Source organism: Pygocentrus nattereri, chromosome 29 (genome assembly GCF_015220715.1).
Source record: "Pygocentrus nattereri isolate fPygNat1 chromosome 29, fPygNat1.pri, whole genome shotgun sequence".
In the NCBI taxonomy this organism is placed as follows: Eukaryota; Metazoa; Chordata; class Actinopteri; order Characiformes; family Serrasalmidae; genus Pygocentrus; species Pygocentrus nattereri.
In genome coordinates, this window is record NC_051239.1 from 18,041,586 (window position 1) to 18,053,709 (window position 12,124).

General features: G+C 40.9%; 1 protein-coding gene across 7 annotated transcripts in view; it reads right to left on the reverse strand.

The window, feature by feature from the left end:
• Window positions 1-12,124, reverse strand: part of LOC108412246 (membrane-associated guanylate kinase, WW and PDZ domain-containing protein 1-like) — a 220,101-nt gene that overhangs the window by 24,150 nt on the left and 183,827 nt on the right. For all 7 annotated transcript variants that reach the window (XM_037536227.1, XM_017684182.2, XM_037536225.1 and 4 more), the window contains 3 exons: window positions 5,379-5,470; window positions 3,891-4,083; window positions 1,871-2,182 (listed from right to left, as the gene is read on the reverse strand). In XM_037536227.1, the coding sequence (XP_037392124.1) occupies window positions 1,871-2,182; window positions 3,891-4,083; window positions 5,379-5,470 (597 nt within the window). The remainder of the gene's footprint in view (window positions 1-1,870; window positions 2,183-3,890; window positions 4,084-5,378; window positions 5,471-12,124) is intronic.

The following is a 12,124-nucleotide window of genomic DNA, read 5'->3' on the forward strand; positions in this document are numbered from 1 at the left end:
GTGCCACGATGAGATCATTATCATTCTCCACAGAAGTGTGGAAGTCATTGGCTGACAGACGAGACCTTGCGGCGACATTGCAGTGCCATATCACACGCGCACTCTCGCCCTTCCTCTCTAAACTGCTGTTTCAGTGCTGGAGCGAATGTAATTGACGTTATTTCATCATTTGCTGTTACGTCTAAACAGTGTAGACAGCTATAGATTGTGCTCGGTAAACAGCAATTGCACGCTAGCTGAGAAAGTGGTAGAGGTGAATGTGTGATAACGACGCAGTGCATGTCCACACACACACACACACGCACACACACACACACACACACACACACACAGTATTGTGCAGATATCTTAGGCAAGCCAAGAAAACTTTTTAAACTATATGTTTAAGAAGGCCCTGCGATGGACTGGCGACCTGTCCAGGGTGTATCCTGCCTTTCGCCCGAAGACTGCTGGGATAGGCTCCAGCACCCCCCCACGACCCTGACGGAGAAGCGGCTTAGAAGATGGATGGATGTTTAAGAAGTATGTTTTTGCTTATAAAATGCTAAACAATGTTAAAAATAAACCAAGCCTGTCAAACATTTGCCATAAGGAATTGACAACTGCAACAACAATGGCATCAGTGAGGTCAGGTATTAATGTTGAATGATCAGTTCGGGACCAGACTCTCCAACGCCTAAAGGTACTGGATGGTGCTCTATCAATCCAGAGAACTCCGCAGCCCAATGCTGGACGGCTTTATAGCCCTATAGACAATGCTTGGCAGTGGGTCATGGTGAACTTAGGCTCATGTGAGACTGCTCCAGAGCATTTCATTCTACTAGCAACGCTATAGAGGTTACACTATTGAGTGTGCGCACAACTGAACACTTATGTTAGCAAATCAGTTCACCTGAAAGTAGTTAATATTCAACAGAAGAGGTGTGTGGATACTTTTGGATATCTAGTGTATATGAGGAGACAAAATAAGCTTCATCACAATGTATTCACACTTCCAATAATTCAAATTAAACCTCAACCCGAAGGTGAATGCAGCTTTCAACACCAACATTTACGTAGCAACTCCTCCGCAAAGGCTCTCACTCATTGTCATATCGCTGTTATGTCTTATTTTGAGGAGAACTGGTTTGTTCCACTTTGCTGTTGCTTTTGTTAGTTTGATGCTTGTTGATTTATCCATAGTTCTCCTACAAGCACTGTCCAGAATGTCTCTAGAAGGTGCCCTCCGCTGCTGAAGTTCTTGGGTTTGGTTCGTAAGTGATGCAGAAAATGATATAGCACTCAGTGTAATTTTGTGATAAATAATAAAAGAAAAAGTTCTTCATAAAAATCTGGCTCCTATTGTCATCAGGGCAGCCCAGTGCTCCTCCCGGACACCTCCCTCTTGTTCAGTACTCTCTGCAGTAGGGCTGGAGTCTGAGACCACTAGTTACAACACTTTTACTTTGCATTCCTTTCTACTTGAATACAAAGTTTTGAAATTAAATTTATTATACCATTCAATCATTTTCACAATTTGGGCTAAATGCAGAATGTTTACATTTCACAATTTCTTAGTGTTTGGTATGTCTCCCTTTTACTTTAATAACTTTATGTGCTTGATCTGGCATGGACCACATAAGTTTATGCAAATTTCATTGAAAAATATTCCAGATTTTCAATGTGGACTCTCAGTCCTTCATGTCTGTGTTTGATGAAAATGTTATACCAAAATTGCCTATAAGATATCAATCGAAGTCAAAGCATCTTATATCTTCCTACGTCAAATACCTTCTCATGGGGCCTAAGACGTGCACAATACTGTAATTCATACAACTTTTAATATACACCCTCCCCTCCCACATGCCCTACCCAAGGTTTAAACTCTTACCAAATGTTGTCCCGGCGTCAGGCCGAGAAACCGAAGAGACGATGACAAAGCCGAAGCCTTCGTTCTCTCCACGCTGGATCTCCACGTCATAGGGCTGCAGAGCGGCTGGAGCCACAGCGACCACAGCGCTTCCACTGCCCCCTCCACCCCCGCTGCCGATACCACTGGTGGAACCCGAGCCTGAGCTGACTGTGTTGAGGGAGTTCTGGCTGCCCTGAGGCGTGCGCTTCTCTTCGGTCAGAGATGGAGCCTGTGTGCTGCTGTGGTGGGATGAGGCAGGAGATGGGGGGACGTCTCCTTCACCCTTACACACTGTCAGGAGAGAGGGAAGCAGGTGTTTGCAGCAGGAACTATTACGTCAAAGCAAGTACGTTTTTAAGTGTGAGTGCATGTCTGTATGTTCTGCATTTGTGTTTTTCTCATTGGTTAGATGCAGGAGGCTGTATGTATTTTACCTGCATGCAACGCTCCTTCCTACATTTGTATAAATTTCATTCATTTTTGTTTCTTGTGTAAGCCATTCTTTGTCTACGTCTCCCGCCTTCATCTTGCACTGACTAACCTTGGTTTCCTCCCATTCCCAGAATTGTTCACAAGGTGGTGATAGGAACCAGACATCCAAAGAGTTCAATGGCCATAAAAGCTCCCTCACAGGGAATTACTACATAAAATGGTTATAAATATTTTGAACAATATTAATGAGACAACAGTTGAGAAGATTTTAAAACACGATCATGGCAGTACACACATGGCATTTCAGGGCAAAATAGTCCCCACAGTAAAACATACCTATTGATTTATCACTGTTTTACCTTTATTAACATAAGACAGAAAAATGGATAGTAAATAAAATGGATATATTTGTGTTGCAGACATCACAACCCCTGGTTCCTATCACCAACACTGCAAAGAAATCTGCAACTTTCTCTACAACAAACCATCAGCTCACTCTGAATAACTTTGTTTACACCAGATTGACTGAATTACGTAGACATTTTTAAAATTTGATTTGCCCCTTAAGTTTAAAACACCTAGTGAAAAACTGTCCTATCAGAATTTGTTTCTCTGTGATATTTAGGGAGATTCATCCAAGAGAGCTCTCCCATTGGTTAGGCCTTCAGGAGATGAATAGAAGGATTCACATGTTAGATTAACTACTAGTAACTAGTAACTAGTAGATTAACTACTAGCACAATTATAATATGACTGTAGAGTCAACTAATACCATTTTACTCACAGTGGGTGACCAATTTCATCAGTCTAGGCCTCCTGAAAGTCCCAGGCATGTCAATGACAGTGTATATAAACTGTGCTCTATCCAGGTTTCAGTCAGTTTTTAAAATGAAAACAGCAGCAGCAGCTCTCAGTGAAGACTTTTTACTGAGGGAATCACTGTAAAACTGCTACATGCAAGGTAAGATACATGCTAATGTCTGTTACATGCGTCAAATAAAAATACAGAACATCTTTTACAAGTTTCAAGTGTCTGTTTATTCTAAAACTTCTTAAAAAAGGTTCAAGTGAATCAGCATTAGCTTAATGCTAACATATTACTGGATATCCCTTAAGGGTGCTGGTAGAAATTATTATTGTAGAGGTGTTTTTTTTCCCTTTCATTTTTGATTTAATAATAATAATAATAATAATAATGAATTTTATTTGTAATGCACTTTACATTTTAAGCAAATATCAAAGTGCTACACAGTAGAAGCATTTCTATGAAATCAAAGAACTAGTATAAAACAACTTTACTCTCCATAGGAAGATCACAGGTTATAAGTTCTGCTGAAGAGAAAGGTTTTAAGTCCTCCGACATGTATTGCCCAAACTGAAGGCCTAGCTCTCTATCATGGTCCACCACTGCAACTACACATTGAACTCTCATGCATCCAGTCTATTTTATTACACTACATCACCTACACGTGGCTTTTCCTTTTGTTTCCAAACTTCTAAACTAAAACAAGCTTAACTAAACTGAATCTTTAAGGTAGTGCATGCACATGCATGATTGTCAGTGTACCTCCATAGCCGGTCTTGCGGCGGACTGTGAGGTTGACGTGGCCCTGTTTGGCCGCCTGCTGCATGAGCTGCACCACCAGCTGGTGAGACTTCCCCACCACGGCCGTTCCGTCTACACAGATCAGCTCGTCCCCAGAGCGCAGACGTCCGTCCTCATCCGCTGCCCCGTACTTCACTATGTGCCCAATGTAGATCTGCAAAAAATACATTGTTTAATGTCTGTTTTTAACCAATTATGAGCAGGTCCATAGTTTAATTCCTTATTTTTGTAAATACATATCTTATGTAGTAGTTTGGTAGCACTTAGTGAGTAATTTTTTCCCTAAAATATCCTAAAAAACAAATCTTGAGACTAATAACTGAATAATAAGCTTAGAGTTTTGAGAGGTTATGAGAGCTTTTAGGTTCCATAAGCTACATATATGTCATACACATGGATCTCAGACCTAACTGTGTCATCAAAAAACACATGGTTTGATTGCTTTTGGCTTCTCTGGATGAGAAAAGTGGGATGATCAAACTTTCAGCGGATAATCTTGAAAGCCATGGAAGAGAGGATTTTTATGTTTGTGATGAATTTTAATCCTTTTCTGAGAGGACAGCATAAGTCCAAAATGTTATTTGAGACAGCAAGCGTGAACAAGAGAGGGACAGAAGAGGATGAGGAGGCGGAGGGAAAGAGAGGGAGAGGACAGGATGGGAGAAGAGAGGATGCTTCAGGATGTTTCACTCATCATACTGCACTCAGCATACACTCCGTGCAACGAAACTCGCTAGCTAGTGAAACGCTGAGCTCAGTTGCGGTTCCTTTGATGAAATTTAAGGGGACTGAACAAGTTCCGCTCAGTTCGAGCACTTTCTCAGCCAGATGTTTGAGTACGTTCCTCGCTGCAGTTTTATGGTGCAGTCATGGTGCTTAATTCAACTCACCAGTTAATTCCTCCATAAATCGTTACAAGATCATCACAAACAGGTTGCACACATAAACTGAGTCATTAATCTAAAATTTGGCCCTGAAGCTCCTCTTTCCTTTTCATAAGCTGTACTATAAAACCTATAAAACCAAACCAAGCCTCGAAATCATAAAAATATAGCAGATGTGATGGTGCATGTTGTTGTTTATGTGCACAATAGGAACATCTTGAACAAGCCCAGACGTTATCAGGAGCAGATCCACCCTCTCCTCTGACATTATCGCTGAATTATGGAGAGTTACAATGGACTGGCATCCTGGGTTTATCTTCTGCTTGCCATAAAATTGGATGCAACTACAGGACACTGCTGTTATCCATCCCATCTCTAAGACGACAGTTGGCATTGGAGTGGTGTTCATGCTGCCTCTTTGCTGGTTACTGGGTTCAGTGTTGCTCCAGTCAAGCTAAGAATAAACCTGAGCTAAAATTCATGTAACAAAACCCCAAAAACATGAAACATATATGAAAAAAACGAAACCACTTCTACAGTCCAAGAAAGTTCACTTAATTCTCACCGGTTCTCCAGGTTCGTTCCCACCAAGGATTCTGAAGCCGAATCCAGTGTCTTTTCTCCAGAGGAAGATGTCTTGCTCTTGAGAGTCTGGCACTAAAACACACATTGATAAAGAGTTAATAAACCAATAATCTTAAAGATAGAAAATGCAGCAAAGACAAACAAACTGAGGACAAGGAATTCACAAAGTTCAGCTCAACAGCAGCTTTCCATCTTTATGTACTGAAAATGATGACTAATATCCCTGCCATCTTAATCTAAGCCTAATAAAACTGACAGTGAGAAGTGCTAATCAGCCACAGTATGTACATGTAGTATGTGAAGTTTGCTCCTTTAGTTCTGGGGCTACAAGGCTAATTTGGCTCATGTCATAGTGTCACCTATTCAAGTTTTTCACCAAACCTCCTTTAATCGCAACAGTAAAAGGCAATAGCAATAAATCACATATACCCAATTATATTGTGTGACTTATGCCAGAAGTACTAGATCATCCAAGACATGTTTGTTGTCCAAATTGTGCTACATTAGTTTAGTGCTGGAGCTACAAGGCTACAGTAGTCACCCAGGTGCTTTCTGAAATTACATCCCCCAGAACACTAAACCCACTCAAACTGCATCCAGATCTTCACTAAGGTGGTGCAGAATTCTCAGCTTGCCTTAGGGTAAAGTTTGACTGTATAACTATTAAAAATGAAAACAAAACACATCATGTAGAAATATGGACCCCAGATGATGGTCATAATTTCTGTTACATGTTATAAACGTATATCTTCAGTTTGAAAATTCTAGATTAACAGTTATTTATAAAGCAAAACAACAGAAATCACAAAGATCATCTGCGTCCAAAGATCATCTGTAGTGTCCATATGCTTGCGTGCACACGCAGAGGAGTCAGAACGCTTGTGCGGCCCACAGTGTTCAGCTACATGGTGAAGTTTTACTCATCTTCATAGTTCGTAAGTCCTAAAGGGTCTATGCAACCTTAAAGAAGATGCAGTTTGAGTGGGTTGCGAGAAGATGTGGTCCTATGTTTACAGTAAATGTTTGGGTGCCTACTGGCTTCTACTGTTTGTTATCAGTGTTATCATACATGCAAATATGCACACAGTACAGGCAGCCACCCACTCAGGCTTTCATACACAGTCTCTGTTTCTTTAACATCTATTTTTTGCTCCTGTGCTCACATACGCTCACAGAATGCATACATCTCCATCTCTCTAGAGATCAGAAAACAAGGTCAGAAAGAGAGAGAGAGTGAAAGAGAGACATAGAAGCAATAGACAATGGAAACAATAGAAAATGGAAGCTGGAGAAAAGAAAGCTTTTCTTTTTGCTATCTATATATATATATATACATATACATATACATACATACATATACATGTCTTAAACATACAACTGTCTTAATTCTTCGCGGCAGACTTTCAACAAGGTGCTGGAAACGTTCCTCAGAGATTCTGGTTGGTTATTTGAGTTCCTGCTGCCTTTCTATCATCTGGAACCAGTCTGCCCGTTCTCCTCTGACCTCTCACATCAACAGGACATTTTCATCCACACAACTGACCGCTCACTGGATATTTCCTCTTTTTCGGACCGTTCTCTGTAAACCCTAGAGATGGTTGTGCATGAAAATCCCAGTAGATCAGCAGTTTCTGAAATACTCAGACCAGCCCGTCTGGCACCAACAACCACGCCACGTTCAAAGCCCCTTAAATCCCCTTTCTTCCCTGTTCTGATGCTCGGTCTGCACTTCAGCAAGTCGTCTTGACCACCTCTACAGGCCTAAATGCAGTGAGGTACAGCCATGTGATTGGCTGATGAGCTATTTGTGTTAATAAGCAACTAAACAACCTAATACCTAATAAAGTGGCCAGTGAGTTATGTCACAATACGTTTTTCTGAACATTTTGTGGATGTTGTCACTACTTGTACAACGGCACGTTTCATTACAAAGACAGCGAAGTTAGTGCCGTTTTAGTGCAACATTTATAACAATTATTGAATGAAAATCACTGCATTCAGTTTTTGATGGCATTTTTAATGTAGCATTACTGTTTTTTTCTCTCTTTTCTAACTGATCAAACATCTGAAAAAATAAATATTGTGACATACTGTGTATCGTGAAAGTTTCTTGAAGTACTACAATATTATATTTTTGCCACATCGCCCAAGCGAACAAAGAGAAACTGTCACGATTGGCCCCTCCCAGACATCCATGTGCTTGTGTTTACTTCCCAGTCGTCCCCGTGCTGCCTTGTTTTGAGTTCTTTGTCATGCCCCCTTGTTTTCTTGACTCCGCCCCTGATTGTTTTCTGTCATTATCACTGTTTGTACTTAAGCCCTGTGTCTGCCCCTTGTGTTCGATGGTCTTTGTTTCTATGATGTGTTGATGTGATGTTTCTATTATGCTGTATGTTTGATTTTTGAGATTCTGGTGCCGTGGCATTGTATTGTTTGAAGCGTAGTATTTGTCTGTTTCCGTTTATCATGTATAATTCCCGTTCTGTCCGTGTTGGCTATATGACCCTGGACTGCTATGACCATGACCCTGGATTTACCCGTAATAAATCTCGCTTCTCTTTTTTTTTAATTTTGTGTGTTCTGAGTTCTAAACACCATTACAGTGCCGATCATTTCCACATGAACAAAATATTACATCAATACAATTATTTCTGAAAATAAACTGAATGTAACATTTTACAAATTCATGAGGAAATTAAGTATTTAAATAAAGTAAATTAAAAGCATCACTTTTTCAGTGCATAATATTAACTTTTTAAAAAAAGCCATAGAACGTATGAATGAGACTGCAATCAAGACAGCACATACAGGAGTATAATGATCAGAAGGCTAAACAGACAGCACGGTGTAGGGTGACACATGACACATGCATGTATTCGACTGCAACAAGAAATTTGTAAGAGTGATAAATGATTATGGTAAACAAACTTTTTGATAGTTGCATCTCAACATCAGATACCCTACTTCATAATTCCGCTCACAGAGCAGCACTGCTGAAGGGACCTAGTGCACATTCCCTCACCTCACTCATCGTTTTCTGAGTAATTTAGGCTATCACAGCAAGATGCTCTAATTATGATGGCAGATTTTCAACATGAAGCATAATTAATGCTTTACTGATGATAGTTGACCGATGGTGGCAGAGTACCTCACTTTCCGTAAATGGAGTGGCCAGAAGGGTGGCCATGGTTAATTCTAGGGTGGAACTGGCCACCCCTGGCCCCCTCTTGGCTACACCTCTGCCTCTATGTACAGGAGTGAGATTAAGAGATTGAAAGATTAAAAGATTTGGGAGGCTGTTTTTCAGGCATGCAGACATACATACATCTTACATGCATGTATATGCAAAGTCCTTATGGATTTTCCAGCAGTGCTGGATGGACAAAAGCAATTTTGTGGCAATCTGTTAACCAGCCAGGCAAATCACACATGAGAATGGACCATCTCTCTCTCTCTCTCTCTCTCTCTCTCTCTCTCTGTGTCTCTCCCTCTCTCTCTGTCTCTCTCTGTCTCTCTCGGTCTCTCTCGGTCTCTCTCGGTCTCTCTCGGTCTCTCTCGGTCTCTCTCCCTCTGTCTCTTACCCCCCTCTCTCTCTCTCTTCCTCTCTCTCTCTCTGTGTGTCTCTCCCTCTCTCTCTCTCTATCTCTATCTCACTTTTTCTCTCTTACTCTCTCTCTGTTGATCAGAGATAGATAGGGAGTGCACAAGACTCAAAGGTGAATTGTAGGCTGGCTCCAAACACATTACAAAGTGAAAGAATGGTGGCGAGGAGGGAGATTTGACACTAAACTAAGTAAAATGATAATAATTATCAAGGTTCAAAGGGGACATTTCAAAATTTTTGCATAAGTCAGTGGTTGAGATGTAAACAATGTGCAATTGGGCTTCAATCATGTATTCATAAGCATTTCACATAATAACTATGTGTGAATTAGAGGCACTAAACATCACCATCACCACAATGTGGCCTGTGTAAAGGTTATGGCACATTTCATATATATATATATAAAATTTATATTTATGAATATGTTAAAAAATAATGGAACAATAACGGAAATAAACAGAAAATTATCAAAACAAAAAGCCATATTTATGTCAGCTCTCTATACTGCATGCTCAGTTTCACTTGAAAAAACAACAAAATATGTAATCTGATCAGACGTTATTGGAAAGGATCAATAATTATAATAGCCCTACTGAAACAGCACTGAGTGAGAGAGGCATGGGTGAATGAATGCAAGTTGCAGAGACTTAGCAGATGGGTCACATGTCCCATAGCTCGTTAGCCCTGCCTTGCCCTCTCGCCCCCTCTCCCCCGGCCCACTCGGCCCTTGTCGCTCCAGAGCCGGTCAGGACAAGAGCAGAAAGGCATGAAGCTTTCACACGGATGAATGACAAAATGGCCTCGGCAGGTAACTCAGCACGGATCGTTTAACTGTCCTGGCCATAGCTGGGAGCAGCTCACAGCTTGTTTGAAAAGGTCTGGCCACAGCCCGGAACCCAGCGTGAATCGTTTAGCTGCCCTAGCCGCTCCTTGCGGATCGTTTAGCAGACCTGACTGGGTCCTGGCAGCATCAGTGGGCACATGGGAGGCACCAAATGCTGCTATTAGTGAACAATCTGGCATCCAGCACACACACTCGCACACATACATGCATACAGTGAACTTAAGCTGACCTACTCTCTTTGTAAAAAAAAACTACTATACAAATCCAGAGCTGAAGATGAGCTTCAGGGACAGTTGAGTGCACAATTTAAACTTTCATGAATAGAAGACTTCAGTGCCACATTTAAAGCACAATGTCCCAGTGAACCATGACCGTTAGATCTAGGCCTTTAGTTTGGGCCAGAAATGTCAAACTCAACCAATAATAGATTCTAGTAGGACGTTAGCGCTAAGCTAATGGCGATTCACTCAATCAAGTACAAACAGCAATGGCCTGAACACGACTTCAGTGTATTGGGTGGCAACACCTTTTACTCACTAACTGGGGAAGAAGTCTAGCCGTTCACTCACAACAGCCCAAAGCAGCAAGGCAGTTAGCTATTCTCTGGCTAGCTAAGAGAAATATGAGAAGATTGGGGGGGGGGCTCAACTCATTTTCTTTATATTACTAATTTGTTCACAGCTTTAAGGTGTTGGATGTTGAACATAAAGGCCCAGAAAAAATGCAATGTCCTCAAAAAGTAGATTCTGGTTTATATATTGTTTTTATCGTCATATCTTGATGACTGATAAGTTTGTATATCATGTCTGAATGAGCCTTTCATTGTTTTCAGGCTTCAAAATACTATTAAGACTTAAAATAGAGCTTTGGAAAATAATCAATTATCAATATTAAACGAAACGGCCCTAAGTGAAAAAGACAGGAGTGGACAAGGTGCAGATTAGACATGGTCGTCTCTTCTTTTTGAAGCTTATAACAGACACAGAACTTCAAGAAGGCCTAGAGTGATTTTTTTTTAAAGAATTGGTTCCATCCATCCATCAATTTTCCAAGCCGCTTCTCCCTTAGGGTCGTGGGGGGGTGCTGGAGCCGATCCCAGCGGTCATCGGGCGGAAGGCAGGACACACCCTGGACAGGTCGTCAGTCCATCACAGGGCAGACAGACAGACACAGACAGTCACTCACCCAGGGGCAATGTAGCATGTCCAATTGGACTGACTGCATGTCTTTGGACTGTGGGAGGAAACCAGAGAACCCAGAGGAAACCCACACAGACAGAACATGCAAACTCCACACAGAGAGGACCCCGGTCGTGGAATCGAACCCAGACCCTCCTTGCTGTGAGGCGACAGTGCTACCCACCACGCCACCGTGCCGCCCCAGAATTGGTTCTAACTAAAGTAAATCTAATGTAAATCAAAATGATTTCACTGTCACTTCCAGATTTTGTTAGTTTATTCTGACAAGTTAGGCCTTCAGTTCAGCTCCTGGAAGAGCTAACTAGATAATAATTTACTGTGTGGCATTTCAAGAACTTAAACCTTCTGTTTCCAACCAAAATATACAATTAAAACAAGAATATTATTATTAGAATTAATTATTATTATTAGAATTTAAATACAGCAAGCATGATGGCTATAGTAAATAAACATGAAGTAAAATTACAAATTTTCATATTTTTAACAGAATTTTTAAGACCTTCACCGGAGGCCTACAGGGCACCTAGGGTTCCCTCTTACAGATTAAGCCCATATCATGGAAAACATATTTCTTGATGTAAACATTGTTTCAAAGAGATAATTCACCCCTAGTTCATAGAATCTATATAGGGAAACTAAACTGGACACAGTTTAATGCTAAAAGCCAAAGGGGTCAGAGAACGATCATGTATAAATAAATGACAACTTTGCTACGAAAGTGCACCTCAGAAAAATCTAAAACAAAACTACATTGTAGGATGTGTCCTTTTAAAGCGGGTCTTTCCACATATACCTTTCCATTTTTATTACAAGGAGGAAGTCCGACATAAGGGCCACTTCTTAGTCACTTACACACAGAAGCAAACTTGAGAGTGCGAACATATGGTTGGCATGAGAGGGATTATATAATGGAATGAGCAGCAGTCTAAATCCTGTTCTGCATTATTTCTAACCAGAAATACAAAATACTATTGCGGTGAATAGGAACTGATAAGATAGCAGATTTCATCACATTTTGTGAGTTAAGCTTTCCTCCTCATATCTTTTCTAGCAGTGTGTGGGAGTATGTGAAAGGGTCA